Raw genomic sequence first — 17146 nt, forward strand, 5'->3', positions numbered from 1 at the left:
TACATCTCCAAGGTAGTTCTCTGTGCATAGTAATGAAGATTGATTGCTTACCTGGTATGTGCCTAACACGTATATGTATGTACTAGCTCTGTATCCTGCTTCATTACAAAACTATGTGATCATGCTTAGTTTTGAGGGAGGAAAATAAGGGGGAAAAATTCTGCCTCTGCCTTATCAGCATCCATCGGTATTCATCTGGCTAAAATCCTGTCAGTGTGTGAGAGAGTAGAGGGCTGTTTGGAAACTGAAGCAGTATTTGTTGTGTGAACCAGGAGACAGCAAGGAGCCTGGGCGTGGCTTAGCTCAACTGTTTTGTACTAAAGCTACTACTTGGTGCTGTGAAACTGAAACTCCTCTGCTCTGCTTGCGTTTTGCATTTGGAACAGGTTTCCTTTCAGGTGGGAAGGGAGAGTAGAACTCCTTAGCATCAGAGTGTGTTAATAATAATAATATATGAAATACTAATGCTCTGATGGTCATTTTGAAAAATCCTTTCTTAGTGAGCACCAAGAAGCCAAGAGGAACATATGTGCCAAATTTCAAGTTTGTAGGCTTTTATGGTTCTGGAGTTTTTGTGATGATGTCACATAGATGGATGGATGGATGGATGGATAAAAATAGAAGGTTGCAATGAACACGTTCTCTGAGGAATCTACCTGCCTCAGAGTGGTGATTTTGGTGGATGAGTTACTCAGAATGATGACAGACAACCTGTACTGACACTTAATTCACCTGTCCTGCAGAGAGCTTCAAATATTACAGACCAGCCACTTTCCTACCTTAACCTCCTGCCGGTTCAGCAGGAAATTCTCTATCAGAGCCGCCGCCTGGGAATACGTGTCCGATCCTCCTGGTCGGATCCAGCTCTGGAGCTCCGGTGGGAGGCTGGCCAGGAACTGCTCCAGGATCAGCAGCTCCAGGATCTGCTCCTTGGTGTGTCTCTCTGGCTTCAACCACTGGCGGCAAAGCCTCTGCAGTTGTCCGTAAACCCTACGTGGGTCTTCGATCTCCTGGAAGCGGAACTGCCGGAAGTGCTGCCGCTGCACTTCGATCCGAATGGCTTCCCCTCTCAAGATGGCCTCCTTCACTTTCCCATAATCCTCCTTGTCCTTTGCTTCTAAGCCGCTGAAAGCCCGCTTCGCTTCTCCGCTCAGGGCTGGCAGCAGACGAGGCACCCACTCGCCCCTGGGCCACTGGCAGGCACGGGCCACCTGCTCGAAGGAAGCCAGGAAGGCCTTGGGGTCATCCCAAGGAACGCTGGACAGCATCTCGGAGTCCTCCTCCCATCCCACGTGGGGACACGGTAAGGTCTTCAGGAAGTCCTGCCACTGGGTTTTCCAGGGTTGCTGCATCCCACGGAAAGATTCCAGTTTGATTTCTTGAGATAGCTTCCAGCCTAAGTGCTCCATCCCCGTGCATTTGGAAAAATCATCACTGCAAGGTTTCCTTACACGTTCCCTTTCTGGACTTCTAGATTTTGGCTCCATGTCTCCCTGAACTGTCAAACCACCAATCTGGAACGGGATCACTTCTTAAAAAACACCCGTTCCCCCGATTAAGCTAACTGGAATAATTAAACGGCCTTTCCCCCACTTCTTTCAAACTCTGGTTTGAAATCCAAAACACATTTTCTCCCTCTGGATTGGCAAAGAGGAACCCCGAGCCAGGACGCTGGTTAGCTTCCAAGTTACAGGAGACGCCGCGTTGGCCTCTCTCGATTTGCGGAGGGAGCTCCTTCCTCCTAAATGAACACAAACCAAACAGAAGAAAAAGTGTGAGATACGCCAAAAAAAAAAAGAAAAAAGAGGAGACTTCGAGGATCATCTCAACGGACAGAACCAACCTAGAATGAAGGAGAAATTTCCTGACAATTAAAACAATTAATCAGTGGAATGTCTGGCCTTAAGAAGTTTTGAGTGCTCCAGCACTGGAGGGTTTTAAGAAGAGACTGGACAACTATTGTCTGGAATGGTATAAGGTTTCCTGCTTGAGCAGCGGGGTGGACTAGAAGACCTCTAAGGTCCCTTCCAACTCTGTTATTCTGTAGGACTACCTATAGAATAGAATAGGATAGGATAGAATAGAATAGAATAGAGTAGAGTAGAGTAGAGTAGAGTAGAACAGAACAGAACAGAACAGAACAGAATTCTTTATTGGACAAGTGTGACTGGACACACAAGGAATTTGTCTTGGTGTAAATACTCTCAGTATGCATTAAAAAAGTTACATTCGTCAAGAGTCAAGAATCAATACTTACACTTAATGATAGTCCTAGGGTACAATAAGCAATCAAATCATACTAGGAAACAGTCAATAAAAATTGTAAGGATACAAGAGACAAAGTTACAGTCATACAGTCACAAATGGGAGGGGATGGGTGATAAGGTTTTTCATTCTATTGAGATTATGCCCTTTCTGTAAATGAAATATAGAATATTTGTAGCTCAGGGTTGAATTGTGGGGTCCTCGGTGCTCTCTGAGCCTGGTGGTTTTCTTGTAGACGTTTCATACCAAACTAGATAATGTCATCAGTGCATTGATGACGTTACCTTGTTTGGTAATGAAACGTCTAAGGAAAACCACCCAAGCTCAGTAGAAACTATCTCTGTTTCCAAGCTGGTTATCCTAGGGCTCTTTCACCTCTTTCCCTTCCAACTCTTGTTATTCTATTATAGTAATTCATTTAACCAAAAATGCACACAGACACATACACAGCCCAGAGGGCTGAGGCACTTTAAAAATTAAAAAAAAATTTTTTTTAAAAAGAATTAGGTTTTCTTAGAATGCGGTTATGGTAACGTTGTGTGTCAGGGGAATCTCAGAAGGAATCTAATAAGTCCCTTTTCCGACTAAGAAATGTGGTTAAAAGGTAGAAGTTTTTAGAATTTTGTTCTGTTCTGTTCTGTTCTGTTCCGTTCCATTCTACTCTATTCTATTCTTTTGAAGGGAGGTGAAGCCAGAGCAATTGTGCAGGTGCACACTGCATGTCAAACAGGCTACAAGGGCCTTATCAATTAACTCCAGGCTATTATGTATTTATTTTTTATCAACCAACAACCACAAGGCGTAACAGGCCTGAAGGACATAGGGGTAGGAAATGGCTGCAAATGTGGGCCGGTTGCCTAGCACCTGAAATGTAGTCACATGATCATATGGGCGGGGGGGGGGAAACTTTGCAACTGGGTTGTAACTAATTTTAAGGGAGTCCGTTGAATATTTGAACGGTTGCTAAGCGACCGGCTGTACAAGCACTACCTGTACAATTATCCTCCAGGTGTAGCTTCAGTTTCAGAAGGCCAAAGACTCCTGGCTCCATAGCAAGATGGGAAGCAAATAAATTTAATAATAAATAAAATAAAATAATAAGTGCCCCAGAAATATTCAAGGATCAGAGTAGTTTTTTTCTGCCTCTCCCCGCCTGTGTCTATGGGGAACCAAGTGCTGCTTTCCTTTTATTTAAAAATTCGCAGAGAGCACAAAACTTTTTTTTTTCTCCTCACAAAGTATAATAAAGGTAGATCTAAGTTACGCACATTTCAAGATACGTTTCCACCTGTTTTTATAGGCATCAACCTTTGGGGCTCAAATTAACTATCTCAAATGCGACAAAGATTATCTCCACAGATTTCTTCTTACTTCCAAAACACCCAGATAATGGAGAACAATCGAAGATGTAGTTGATGGAGGACCAAATTTTAACAATGTAACAAACTGCCAACGCTATTTAATCAAAGTAGTATGGTATATCACAGCAATTCAACTCTGCAGTTACAAAACATACTTAGGGAAACTTTTGAGGAAAATGGGGGGAAAAGCTAACCTTAATCAGAGGACTTTGCCTTAATATGCCACATAAACTTATCCTTTATGGCCTTCAAATCATAATTCAGATTACTACGATGGAAGACCGCTCTCGTTATTCAATATGTTGTTAAACACACCTTAGTTAATTAAGACTAGGTTCAAAGGATATTTCTAAGAGATAAGAGAGATAGGAGAAAAGGGATCGAGCCCAGAATTATGCTTTTGGATGGGCGGCCATACAAATCTTTTAAATGAATTAATGATTATTTTAAACTTTTGTTGTTGTTGTTAAGTTTTTGCTGATTTAATTGTTGTTAGTTGCAAAGTTGTGAGTCTCTCTAATTCCCATTAGGTATAGAATAGGTGGTACCCTGCTCAATAGTAATAACTGTGAGAGGGATCTAGGAGTCCTAGTGGACATGAATATGAGTATTAAATATATACGATATGAAATTAAATATGAGCCAGCAGTGTGCAGCAGCTGCTAAAAAAGCCAACACAGTTCTAGGCTGCATTAACCGATCACATGAATAGAATAGAATGGAATTCTTTATTGGCCAAGTGGGATAGGACACACAAGGAATTTGTCTTTGGTGCAAATGCTCTCAGTGTGCATAAAAAGAAAAGATACATTCGTCAAGAATCAAGAATCATCAGGTACAACACTTAATGATAGTCATAGGGTACAAATAAGCAATCAAATCATACTAGAAAACAGTCCATATAAATCATAAGGATACAAGCAACAAAGTTACAGTCATACAGTCACAAGTGGGAGGGGATGGGTGATAAGGAGCGATGAGAAGATTAATAGTAATAGTAGTGCAGACTTTGTAAATAGTTGGACAGTGTCGAGGGAATTTTTTGTTTAGCAAAGTGATGGCATTTGGGAAAAAAAACTGTCCTTGTGTCTAGTTGTTCTGGTGTGCAGTGCTCTATAGCGTCTTTCTGAGGAAGGAATTGAAACAGTTTATGTCCGGGATGTGAGGAGTCTATAAGTGAAGTGTTAATGCCACTTTATAATGCTTTGGTAAGACCACACTTAGAATCATGGAATAACAGAGTTGGAAGGTACCTTAGAGGTCATCTAGTCCAACCCCCTGCTCGAGCAGGAGAGTCTATTTCGAATATTAGCCTCTACCTAGGATCCAACTCACAGCCTCCTGATTGTGAGGTGAGAGCTCCACCTCTGGGCCACCGGAGCTGCACTTGGAATACCGCATCCAGTTTTGGTCTCCATGATATAGAAAAGATATTGAGATTCTGGAAAGAGTGCAGAGAAGAGCAACAGAGGATGAGGGGACTGGAGGCTAAAACATATGAAGAACAGTTGCAGGAATTGGGTCTGTCTAGTCCAGCGATGGCGAACCTTTTTGTTGTGGTGTGCCGAAAGCGCGCATGTGCATAATAGCGCATGTGTGTGCCGGCACCCACAATACAATGCGCCCTGCTCCCTGCGCATGCAACACCACTGCCCCGCCTCCTTACCTGCACTGCGCATGTGCGCACCTCCCAGCTTATTTTCGGCCCGTTTGAAGCCGTTTTTGCCCTCCTGGAGGCTCGACAAAAGCCTCTGCAGCCTCGGGAGGCTGAAAAACGGGCCTTCTGGAAATACCGGAAGTGCCCGTTTTCAGCCTCCGGAGCCCGAGGGAGGCCGTTTTCGACCTCCTGGAGGCTCGAGGGAAGCCTCTGGAGCCTCCGGAGGCTGAAAACAGGCCCATTTCAGCACTTCCGGAAGGTTCATTTTTCGGCCTCCTGAGGTTGCCAAGTCCTCCCTCAAACCTCCGAGAGGGTGAAAGCGGCCTCAAATAGGCCGAAAATCAGCTGGGAGGCGCATGCGGTGCAGGTAAATTTGGCTGAGGCTCGTGTGCCTGCACAAATGGCTCTATGTGCCACCTGTGGCATACATGCCGTAGGTTCAGCATCACAGGTCTAGTCTAACGAAGAGACGAACTAGAGGAGGCAGGATAACAATGTTCCAATATCTAAGAGGCTACCACAAGGAAGAAGAGGCCAATAATCTAATCTCCAAAGCACCTGCAGGGAAGACAAGAGGCAACAGATAGAAACTAATCAAGGAGACGCCTAATGTAGAAATAAGGAGGCATTTCCCAAACAATTGATCTGTGAAAGGAATCGAACTCTGGAAGTTGTGGGTCCTCCATCTTCAGAAGAGATTGGATCACCATTTGTCTGATATGGTGTGTAGGGTCTCCTGCTTTGGGCAGGGGGAGGAGGTTGCTGGTTGGACTAGATCAGTGGTCCCCAACTGGTGGTCCATGATCAAATTTTGGCGGTCCGCAGAAAAATTACTTGCATTTTTTTTATATTGCACTAAATCAGGGCTCCTCAAACTTCGGCTGGATATGTTCAATGAATATTTGCGTTGTTGCAAAGTTTCTCGCTTCAGGGTCTTTTTGTGCAGGTCGGAGAGGGAGCAGAAACTCCTATTTGGGGTCTGCTTCGGCCTCCTGGTGTGGGGCTTTGGGCGAAGGCTGGAGGGAAGGGCCACTGGTGGCAAAGAACCGGAGGGCCTTATTCCAGTGGGGCCACTTCCTGGCCTGGAACTGGCTGAGCATCTCAGCCCACTGAGCCTCCAGGCGCCGGTACGTGGCCTCGCACTCCCGCAGGTCTTCCCTCTGCTTGGAAAGCCTATGCTCGTAGTCCTCAGTGAGGTGCTTCTGCTGAGCCTCCTTCTCGGTCAGATCCAATTTGGACTAAGCCGACTTTTTTTTTTGCCAACTTTTTCTCTCGTGGTGGCTGCTTAGTTCCAGCCACTGCTTCCTGTTAGGGCCTTAAGGAACCCCGGGCGGGCAGGCGAGGAGGGGCTGGGAGGGGAGGGGAGAGGCGAGTAGACACCCGCAAGGAGCCCCTTGATGTGAGTGACATCAAGTTGGCCACACTCACCCAGCCACCCACTCACACGACCACCTAGCCAAGGCCCACCCAACCGGCCATCAGGCAGATCCTATTAGTGGTCCACGGGATTTAAAATTATGAATTGAGTGGTCCCTCAGGTCCGAAAGGTTAAGACTAGATGGACCTCCAAGGTCCCTTCCAACTCTTGGTTATTCTGTTCTGTGATTTCTGGTTCGAGCAGGGGGGGTCGGACTAGATGACCTCCAAGGTCCCTTCCCACTTAACGGAGTGGGAGATTCCTGATTTCAACGCAGGCTTCCCATACAGTCCCGGGACATCTAAGTTTAAAAAGAAAAAAAAGGGGGGAGAGATTCGCCACGGCCTTCTTCTGGGATCCTTTCCCCACCACCACCACGACTGCCCAGCCTAACCTGCAGCCCGGGCATTTCCTCGTGGTCTCCTTTCTCCTTAACCACGCCTCCTCCTCCTCCTCCTCCTCCTCTTGCCGGTTCCTCAGCCCGGCAGCCACACGGGCCGGCGGAAAAAGCAAAAAGGCGGAATGGCGGACAACAAAGATCCCTTCACCCTTCACCCCGCCCGCCCTTTTGTCCCGCGACGGACCCTTCGCGAGGCGCAAAGCGGATCCCTCCGGGAGCGCAAAGCGAGATCGCAGGCGGCTTGCGGCGTCCCCGGGATCCCTTCCCCGAGCCCCGCCGGCTCCAGGGCGCGGCGGAGGAGGCGGTGCGGGCCCTTCTCCGGTTCCCGGGGCCAGCGCAGCAAGGCCGGGCCCAGGCGGCGTCCGGCCCTCCGGGGAAGGTGGTGGTGGGGGGGGACGGGGACGCGAAGGGACCCGGCGGCGTACCTTGCAATCTCGGCGGCTGCTCGACCCCGCTGGCGCCCGGCCGTCCCCGGCTTTGAAAGCGGAGCCGGGCAGAGGAGCCCCGATTGCCGGGTTTTTATTTTTATTTATTTTTTCCGGGGTGGGGAAGGGATCCGACCCGACGGCTCCGACGCTCCTTTTTTTCCCCCCCACCTCTCCTTCTCTCCGATCCCGCCGGCCGGGCGCTGGGATTAATGGCGGAGCCGCAGAAGCAGGCGAGGCTCCTGGCCCCACCGCCCCCTGCCGGCGGATCGGCGTTTTTGGCTCCGCCTCGACAAAAGGCCCCCAGTTCGCACGGCGCCCCGAGCCTGGGATGGGAGCCTCCACCCCGCCCAACCCCCGCCCCACTCCGCGCGTTGCGGCTCCTCCTGCCCGCTTTCTAGCTCGGGTGGGGTGGATGTGTAGTGGTGGTGGGGCTGTTCTTTGCAAACTGGCCCCCGTCGCCCGATTGCGAGGTCCCGCCGGGCCCCTGCTTGGCCAGATGGGGTGGGTGCATAGGAGGGCGGGGGGGAGAGGGGGAATGATTGACCCAGGTTTTTACACACACACAACCAAAACACACACACACACACACACAACACACACACACATACACGCACGCCGTGAATGCGCGGAAATGGCACTTCAGGGTTTGCGAACGCGGGTCTGCGGTGCCAGTTGCGTTCTTTGAGTGCTGACGTGCAATGGATGCATAGATGGGCTCATAGATGGGTCCATGGATGGATGGATACATAGATGGGTGAATGAATGGATGCGGGGATGGGTGAATGGATGCATAGATGGCTTCATAGATGGGTGCAGGGATGGATAGATACATAGATGGGTGAATGAATGGATGCAGGGATGAATGGATGGAAGCACACATGGGGTCATAGATTGTGCAAGGATGGATGCAGGGATGGGTGGATACATAGATGGGTGTATGGATGGATGCAGGGATGGATTGATATATAGATGGGTGTATGGATTGATGCATAGATGGATGCAGGGATGGGTGAATGGGTGCAGGGATGGATGTATGGATGCATAGGTGGGTTCATAGATGGATGCAGGGATGGATGGATACACAGATGGGTGTATGGATTGATGCATAGATGGATGCAGGGATGGGTGAATGGGTGCATAGGTGGGTTCATAGATGGATGCAGGGATGGATAGATACATAGATGGGTGTATGTATGGATGCGGGAATGGGTGAATGAATGGATGCAGGGATGGATGTATAGAAGCACAGATGGGGTCATAGATTGTGCAGGGATGGATGCAAGGATGGGTTGATACATAGATCGGTGTATGTATTGATCCATGGATGCAGGGATGGATGGATGGATGGATGGATACATAGATGGGTGTATGGATTGATGCAGGGATGGATGTATGGATGGGTGACTGGATGGATGCAGGAATAGATGGATGGATGGATGAAAACGATGCTTTACCTCCTTCAGCTTTTATTTTCCCTGCTCCGTGTCAAAAGGAGAATTAAAATTAAAATAACAGAGTTGGAAGGGCTCTTGGAGGTCTTCCAGTCCAACCCCTTGCTCCAACAGGAAACCTATACCATTTCAGACAAAGGGTTGTCCAACTTTTTGTTTAAAACTTCCAATGATGGCACACCCATAAGTGAAAAAGAGGGCTTTTAGGGATCTGGCTTGATACAGTTTGTCTGCTGGATTTTTGCACCCCTGTTGGCTCGGTGCGTCCTTCTGCATCATTGGCTGGCCTTGCACCCCCGGGCAAGGCCAGAGAAAGCTGTCCTTGGCTGAGCTCAATTGGTGAAAGAGTGAAAGTTGGAGCTCTTTTCAAAATGAAAGCAGGAGAAATTGTTCAGGAGTGGAACGTCTGTGAAGATTTTCAGTCCTCCAGGTCAGGGTAGCCTGATTTGTGGGTGTGGCTTGGTGGTCATGTCACTATCTGAGCATGGCTTGTATGTAAATATTGTATTTATATATTGGATTTTTTTTATAAAAAAGAGCAACTTTTAACCAAAATCAGGCAAAGCAGGCAGGCAGATTGAGTTGCTCACAAAATCACAGATTCATTCAGAGATCTATCTGCCATCTGCTAGCTCAGTCTGACATAAAATTTGCTTGCAAACTCACAAAATTAATTCACAACACATCGTGTATGTAAATATTGTATTTATATATTGGATTTTTTATAAAAAAGAGCAACTTTTACCCAAAATCAGGCAAAGCAGGCAGGCAGATTGAGTTGCTCACAAAATCAGATTCATTCAGAGATCTATCTTGCCATCCGCTAGCTCAGTCTGACATAAAATTTGCTTGCAAACTCGCAAAATTCATTCACAACACATCCTGTATGTAAATATTGTATTTATATATTGGATTTTTTTATAAAAAAGAGCAACTTTTACCCAAAATCAGGCAAAGCAGGGAGGCAGATTGAGTTGCTCACAAAATCACAGTTTCATTCAGAGATCTATCTGCCATCCGCTAGCTCAGTCTGACACATACAATTTGCTTGCAAACTCACAAAATTCATTCACAACACACCATGTACGTAAATATTGAATTTTTTTATTAAAAAAAGAGAGCAACTTTTACCCCAAATCAGGCAAAGCAGGGAGGCAGATTGAGTTGCTCACAGAATCATTCAGAGATCTATCTATCTGCCATCGGCTACCTGAGTCTGTCACATAAAATTTGCTTGCGGTGAGTCTGCAGTGAATAACAGAACCCTCAGTCCTAAGGGAGGTTCGGCTGTGCCTAAAAGCAGAGCCAAAGATCTAAAGACTAGCTAGAAAGCAAGAAATACAACCATTTCCTCCTTTCTAACTAATCTAAATCTCCCGGCACAGCAGAACAGCTGATGGCTGGGGAAAAAAAAAAAGGAAAAATAGCAACTTAGCAGGCAAGTTTGCCAGGTAAGGAGTGAGTGGGCGGGGAGAGTTCCCGCAGGCCATGTGGGTGGCGCAGTCTTGTGTTCCTGCGCAGCCTGAATTAATTGCTTTGGGGGGATGCTCTGAGGGTGACATTTCTCTACAGCCCACCAAAATTTTCTCACAGACCACCAGTGGGCAACGGACCACCGGTTGGCGACCACTGCTCCAGGACATGCTTGTCCCAAAGGTGCTTTTTTTTTTTTCCCCAAAAAGGCAACTGGCCTTTTTTATTTTGCTAGAAGACACGGGAAACCCATTTGTCTCCAATTGTATAAGGTCTCCTACTTTAGCAGGGGGTTGGACTAGAACAGGGGTCACCAACCAGTGGGCCGGAGACCACGAGCAAATTAATCCAGGCTGTGCCGCCCACATGGCCCGCGGAAACACAAGGCTTGTGTCGCTTGCATTGCGAACACGAGGTAGTGAGGGGAGGGGGGAAAAGGGGGGAGAATTTGCCCCATGTGCCTCACCTAGTCACCGGGCTGCTTCTTTCCACTTCTTTCTTCTTCTGCTTTTGGCGGCACGCAAGGAAAGCAGCAAAAGTCTTTCTTTCTCTCCCCCAAACTCCGCCAGAAATGAGTCTTTGGGATGCTTCAAGGCCTCCTGCTCCAAGAGGCTGCGCCAGCAAAGACTCGTTTCTGGCGGAGTTTGGGGGAGAGAAAGAAAGACTTCTGCGGCTTCTGCTGCTTTCCTTGCATGAAGCCAAAAGTCTCTCTCTCTCTCTTTCCCCCTGAGAACGGAGCTGGAGACAGTATCCTGCGATCCCAAATAAAGAAAGATCAATTGGTAGGAAAACGGGGTTGGGGAATTTTCCTGAAGACTTTTGGGGGGGATTTTTCCAGGCTCTCTGGTCTGCAGGATTTAAAATGATGAGTTTGGTGGTCCCTGAGGTCCAAAAGGTTGGTGACCCCTGGCCTAAAAGACCTGCCAGGTCCCTTCCAACTCTATTCTGATCGACTGATAGAAGTTTCTGCTTGAGTGAGAAGTGAAAGTTTAAGTCCAATTGCCTTTTGAAAAAGCACTTTGGGGATAGCCATGACCTAGATGACTGAGAATCTCCACAGACAAAATTCTGAAGATTGAAATCCACACATCTTAAAAATCGCTCAGGTTCAAGGACCCTACTTTAGAAAGCAGAAGGTCAAGCCTCAAGCTGCTGCTATCAGGTCAGAGGACTTCCTTGGTGGGGCATTTTATTTTGTCTTTTTGAGTTCTTAGTTTGCGTGTGGAATCTGTTTTTTTTGGTGTTGTTGTTTTCAACCGGTGTCCCTGAGGGCTCGAGAGATTGAAGAGAATCAGTGCGCTAGCTTCTCCTCCATGCCTCTGAAGAACGAGGTGATGTTTTGGTTTGTTAGGTGCTGGTCATCTCTCTCTCTGCCACACAGAGATAAGGAGGCCTTCTGCAGCGAAAGAGGGGCTCCTACGGCGCCAACATCTTGAGATCTTGGTGGATCTTCCTTACACTACTTCCATCCCTGGATTCTCATTGTGACACTGAGATATAGAATATTATTTATTGGGAAAGAGAGAGAGAGAAGGAGGGAGAGAGGGAGGAGAGAGAAGGAAGGAAGGAAATAGAGTGGAAAGAGAAAAGAAAGAGGGAGGGAGGAAAGAGGAGAGAGAAGGAAGGAAATAGAGAAGGGAAAGAAAGAAAGAAGAAAAAGAAAGAAAGAAAGAAAGAAAGAAAAGAAAGAAAGAAAAAGAAAGAAGAAGAAAGAAAGAAAAAGAAAGAAGATATAAGGGAGAGAGAAAGGGAGAGAAAGAAAAGAAAATAGGGAGAAAGATGAAAGAAAAAGAAAAGAAATGGAGAAAGAAAGTAAGGAAAGAGAAATGGAGAGAAAGGGGGAGAGAAAGAAATAGGGAGAGAGAAAAGAGAAAGGAAAAAATAGGGACAGAAAAGAAAGAGAAAAAAAGAAGGAAAGAGAGGAAGAGGAAGAAAGGAAAGAATGAGGCTCTTTAGCTCGCAAGAGCATCATCGCATAAAAAAACGAATGGAAAGAGATTCACAGGAGCACCACACTTTTCAAGAATAATGGTATACACTTAGTCCTTGACGTGACCAATTTCTCTTTTCCTTGTGAAGGTCTTTTGCCCAAACCAATGAACTACCCTTCCCCCATTGCCTTAGTGCAGAGTTCTCCAATGTTTCTGGCTTGTGTACCACCGTGTGTGTGTGTGTGTGTGTGAATGGTTCACACAAGTAGCCAGCAAGTATGTGCACACAGCTCCATTTGTGCAAGCGGCAAGCACGCACGCCTGCCGCTCAAGAAAATGCATTTGGATGGGAGACCAAAAGGAAATCCAGGCTGGGAAGTCAAACCCCGTTTCCCCCCATCCAGGCCATACAAAGCAAAGCACTTCTATCCCATTGCGACAAGGAAAAATAAGTATAACACAAGAGGATTTAAATTGGGCTCATTTTATCCAGGGATTAAAGTGGTATTTCTCAAACTTTGGCCATTTTGAGATATGTGGACTTCAACTCCCAGAATTCGGGGAGTTGAAGTGGACTTCAATGTTGTCAAAGTTAAGAAACTGGATAAAAGAATCTTTTCCCTGCTTGATAGCAGACAGGAGTTTACCAGTCCTGATTAAAATTGTTCATTTGCCAAGTGTACACTTCGTGTTTTACTGTGCCCTCTTTGCTTTTGGCTCAATTCTGCCTTCACCCGTGTCTTCAATCTTGGCACGCCTTTCGAAAAGGGCGGATGCCCTCGGCCCCTGTCCAACCCCTTTCCTTTTTCGCACTTCTCTCCTTTTTTTGCCACGGCGAAATGTTCCTGGCCACGGCTCCACGTCTTTCACCCCATCCTTCCTACTACCGCAGAGATGGAGAAGGGCTCGGTGGTTAATTTCCAGAATTCAGATGTCCTTTAATGTTCTCCTTCCCTTCAGCCTTCCTTCTTCATCTGGGGTCCTTCAGAGGGGCGCTGGATTCCCAATGTCCAAGGCAGGAAAGGCTGGCTGAGGATGACGGGATTGACAGTCAAAAGTTCGGAGCTGCTTTTAAAAAGCAAGAGGCAAAGAACAGTGTCAACTAAAAAAAAATACTTCTTTGATCTTTTTTAGTTGCAGGCAGAAAGGGAGTGGGGAGAAAAGCAGTGCATTCCTTAAATGCTTCAGATAATCGCCTTGGCAGCCAAAGCTGTTGGCGCGCAAGATTATTACTGGAGAACATGATTGATGACTCTTGGCTATGGATGTCTCGTTGGACAATATACATCCGGGGGGTGAGGGGAAGACCAGGGTCAAGGGGAAATGAATGATGTGTCAGAGTTGGCTACAACCAGGAAACGCCGACATTAACTCCAAAAAATCGATATTTTTTACTCTAAGAGATGCGGCTAGAGACTTGTGATTTGAATGGGGGCGCATGTTGGAGCCCTGACAAACAGAGCTGTTCATGTGGCATTGCGCGAGGCGAATTCTGTGCCGCTCCTCTAAAAATGTACAACCCGAAGCTATTTGTTTTCGTTTTTGGAGGGTCTGTAGCACTGGTGGGTTGCTGCCAATTCGAATCGGGCCTAGCGAACCGGTATGATGATCAGCTGGCCTCAACCCCGCCCTATCCTGTCTTACATTTCCTTCTTTTGCAACTCAGCAAAGTGGATTACTGCGCCTCAGCTGTTGTACTTCACTGGGAAAGGCTAGAACAGGAGTGGCTAACTTTTTGGGGCTTCCTATGCCAAAAATTGTGCGTGCACACTCACCTGCCACCACCCAGAAGGCAATGTGTGCCCCCCCACACTCTTGCACGTGCGTGCACAATCCCCTGCCGCCGCCCCCTTACCTGCACTGCGCCTCCCAGCTGATTTTCGGCCCATTCAAGACATTTTTTGGCCTCCCAGAGGCTTGAGGAAAGCTTCTGCAGGCCGAAAAATGGGCCCGATTCATCACTTCTGGTATTTCCAGAAATATAGGAAGTGACAAAATGGTTCTATTTTTCGGCCTGCAAAGGCTTTGTTCAAGTCTCTGGGAGGCCGACAAAGGCCTCAAATAGGCTGAAAATCAGCTGGGAGGCGCGCGCATGCGCAGTGAAGTAAATTTGCCTGCAGCCGGCGTGCCAGCACAAATGGCTCTGTGTGCCACAGGTGCCATAGGTTTGCCATCACGGGGCTAGAAGGTGAACCGGAGAGGTTCAAATTAGTGTTTATTGAATGCTGCACGTGTGAAGCGTGCACTCACAGAACCGGTTGTTAAACCGGTTGTAGCCCACCACTGATCCATAAGAACCTGTCCCAATCCTGACAGGCATTTGAGGAGACTTAAAACCATCTGGTAAAATAGGCTACCAAAGAATGAAGGCGAAAGTCTGTCATTGTCCTTCATAGAGATTTGGATGTTTGAGCAGTGCTGCCTTCGGATCGAAACTCTTCCCAAGTTCAGGATGCGGGTAAGTTCGCTGACATCGGTGGATGCGCTGGTGCCTGGTCAATTTATCCCTCCGAGAGAAATTTCTCCCGCATTCGGGACACTTGAAAGGTTTCTCTCCCGTGTGGGTTTTTTGATGACCCATCAAGTGGACCCTCTGCCGAAAACATTTCCCGCACTGGGGACATTCGTAGGGTTTCTCTCCCGTGTGAATCCGCTGGTGCCTCAGCAGAGGTTCTCGCGACGTGAAGCTCTTCCCGCAAGCCAGGCATTCGTGTAGCTTCTCGCCCGTGTGGATCTTCTGGTGTTTGGTCAATGTTTGCCTGTGTCGGAAGGATTTCCCACACTGGGCACACCGATACCGCCTCCCTTCCGTCTGAATGCCTTGATCTCTCTTTACGGCTTTCTGGCTTTTACTGTCTTTCTCCTCCTTCAGGCATTCGCGAGGTTCCTCGGATGGGTGGTTTTTCGGGCACCCCGTCAAATCATCCCCCAGGCGGAAGTCTTTCCTCACTTCCAAAGGTTCAGTTTCTTGCTCAGCTGATTGGATCCTCTGAGGTTTATCCAAGTAACATTTCTGCTGGATCGTTTCCTCCAAGGAGGGACATCGACAGGGTTTCCCTTGCATCTCCACAAATCCTGATTTATAACAGCATTTTCGTCCCTGCTTCGGCGGCAGGGCCTTTCCCCGTTCCGCCTGCGCGGTGGGATTCTTCTCGACGGCAGTTGTAAGATCATCTGAGACGTCACACCATTCATTCTTCCCCTTTGCGGACATCTTATCCACTTGGAATTCCCACCTCAGTCCATGAATGTTTGAGGTGACAGGAAATGTCCACTGGGAATTGTCTGCTAGCGTCCTGGGGGTTTCTTCCAGCACAGTCTCTCCCCGCTGAGAATTTTCCATCTTGATCCAACCTCGGCTGTCACCTGAAGAAAGAAGAAAGAGGAATGTCTGTAGAGATTCTCAACCGTCCAGCTCACGGTTTTTCCAAAAGGCAACTGGACTTTTCTTGGTTTTATTTTTCTTTGAAAACATTTCACTTCTCATCCAAGAAGCTTATTCGGTTCAGTCCCTGGATAAGAAGCAAAACATTATTGAGGTTAACAAAAAAACCAAAAAACAGGAAAGTCCAATTGTCTTTTGAAAAGCACCTTTGGGACAATAAATTCTAATTCTGATTATAATTATTCTATTCTATTAAAATACTGAAGTTTGCAGGTGATACAACAGCAATTGGTCTCATTCGAGATGACGACGAATCAGCATAAAGACAGGGGGTTGTACAACTTGCCTCGTGGTGTGACTGGAACAATCTGGAACTGAACACACTCAAAACCATAGAAATGATGGTAGACTTTAGGGGAAACCCTCCCATACTACCACCTCTTACAATACTAGACAACACAGGATCAACAATATAGACCTTCAAATTTCTAGGTTCTATCATATCACAAGACCTATAATGGACACCTCACATCAAAAACGTCATCAAAAAAGCACAACCAAGAACGTTCTTTCTGCGCCAACTCAGAAAACTCAAACTGCCCAAGGAGCTGCTGATACAGTTCTACAGGGGAACTATTGAGTCTGTCATCTGCACCTCTATAACTGTCTGGTTTGGTTCTGCAACCCAACAGGACAGACACAGACTTCAGAGGATAATTAGGACTGCAGAAAAAAACAATTACTACCAACCTGCCTTCCATTGAGGATCTGTATACTGCACAGGTCAAAAAGAGGGCCGTGAAAATATTTACAGACCCCTCACATCCCGGACATAAACTGTTTCAACTCCTTCCCTCAAAATGACGGTACAGACTACTGCACGCCAGCAGAACTAGACAGAAGAACAGTTTTTTCCCTGAATGCCTTCACTCTGCTAAACAAATAATTCCCTCAACACTGTCCAACTATTCACAAAATCTGCACTACTATTACTGTTAATCTTCTCATTGTTCCTATCACCCATCTCCTTCCACTTGTGACTGTATGACTGTAACCTTGTTGCTTGCATCCTAACAATTTATATTGACTGCTTCCTAGGATGATTTGATTGCTTATTTGCACCCTATGACTATTATTAAATGTTGTACCTGATGATTCTTGACCAATATATCTTTTCTTTTATGTACACTGAGAGCATTTGTACCAAGACAAATTCCTTGTGTGTCCAATCCCATTTGGCCAATAAAGAATTCCATTCTATAATTATTCTATTCTATTCTTTGAGGATCTGTCATAAGCTAAGGATGACCTGTACAAACAGCTCCAAGGTTTCCGGAAGGTTTTCTGGATTTATCCTGTTTTTCTAGAAGTTCCCCTC

General features: G+C 46.9%; 2 protein-coding genes across 9 annotated transcripts in view; both read right to left on the reverse strand.

Moving 5' to 3' along the window:
• LOC113450237 (zinc finger protein 18-like) overlaps positions 1–7894 on the reverse strand; it is a 35590-nt gene extending 27696 nt beyond the window's left edge. For 2 of the 6 annotated variants that reach the window (XM_087927907.1, XM_087927905.1), the window contains exons 1-2: positions 7526–7749; positions 780–1738 (exon numbers count right to left, since the gene is read on the reverse strand). In XM_087927907.1, the coding sequence (XP_087784033.1) occupies positions 780–1487 (708 nt within the window). In that variant the 5' untranslated portion in view covers positions 1488–1738; positions 7526–7749. Of the gene's footprint in view, positions 1–779; positions 1742–7094; positions 7129–7525 lie in introns of those variants that run through there. The other 4 variants (XM_087927909.1, XM_087927910.1, XM_087927906.1 and 1 more) reach the window with 4 other exon arrangements.
• A 6687-nt stretch (positions 7895–14581) lies between these two features.
• The window catches only part of LOC113450236 (uncharacterized), a 27474-nt gene continuing 24909 nt past the window's right edge, over positions 14582–17146 (reverse strand). For all 3 annotated transcript variants that reach the window (XM_087927952.1, XM_087927954.1, XM_087927953.1), the window contains one exon: positions 14582–15749. In XM_087927952.1, coding sequence (XP_087784078.1) covers positions 14764–15749 — 986 coding nt within the window. In that variant the 3' untranslated portion in view covers positions 14582–14763. The remainder of the gene's footprint in view (positions 15750–17146) is intronic.

The sequence above is a fragment of the Pseudonaja textilis genome, chromosome 2 (assembly GCF_049901715.1).
Source record: "Pseudonaja textilis isolate UNSWEBS1 chromosome 2, rPseTex1.2, whole genome shotgun sequence".
Lineage (NCBI taxonomy): Eukaryota > Metazoa > Chordata > Lepidosauria > Squamata > Elapidae > Pseudonaja > Pseudonaja textilis.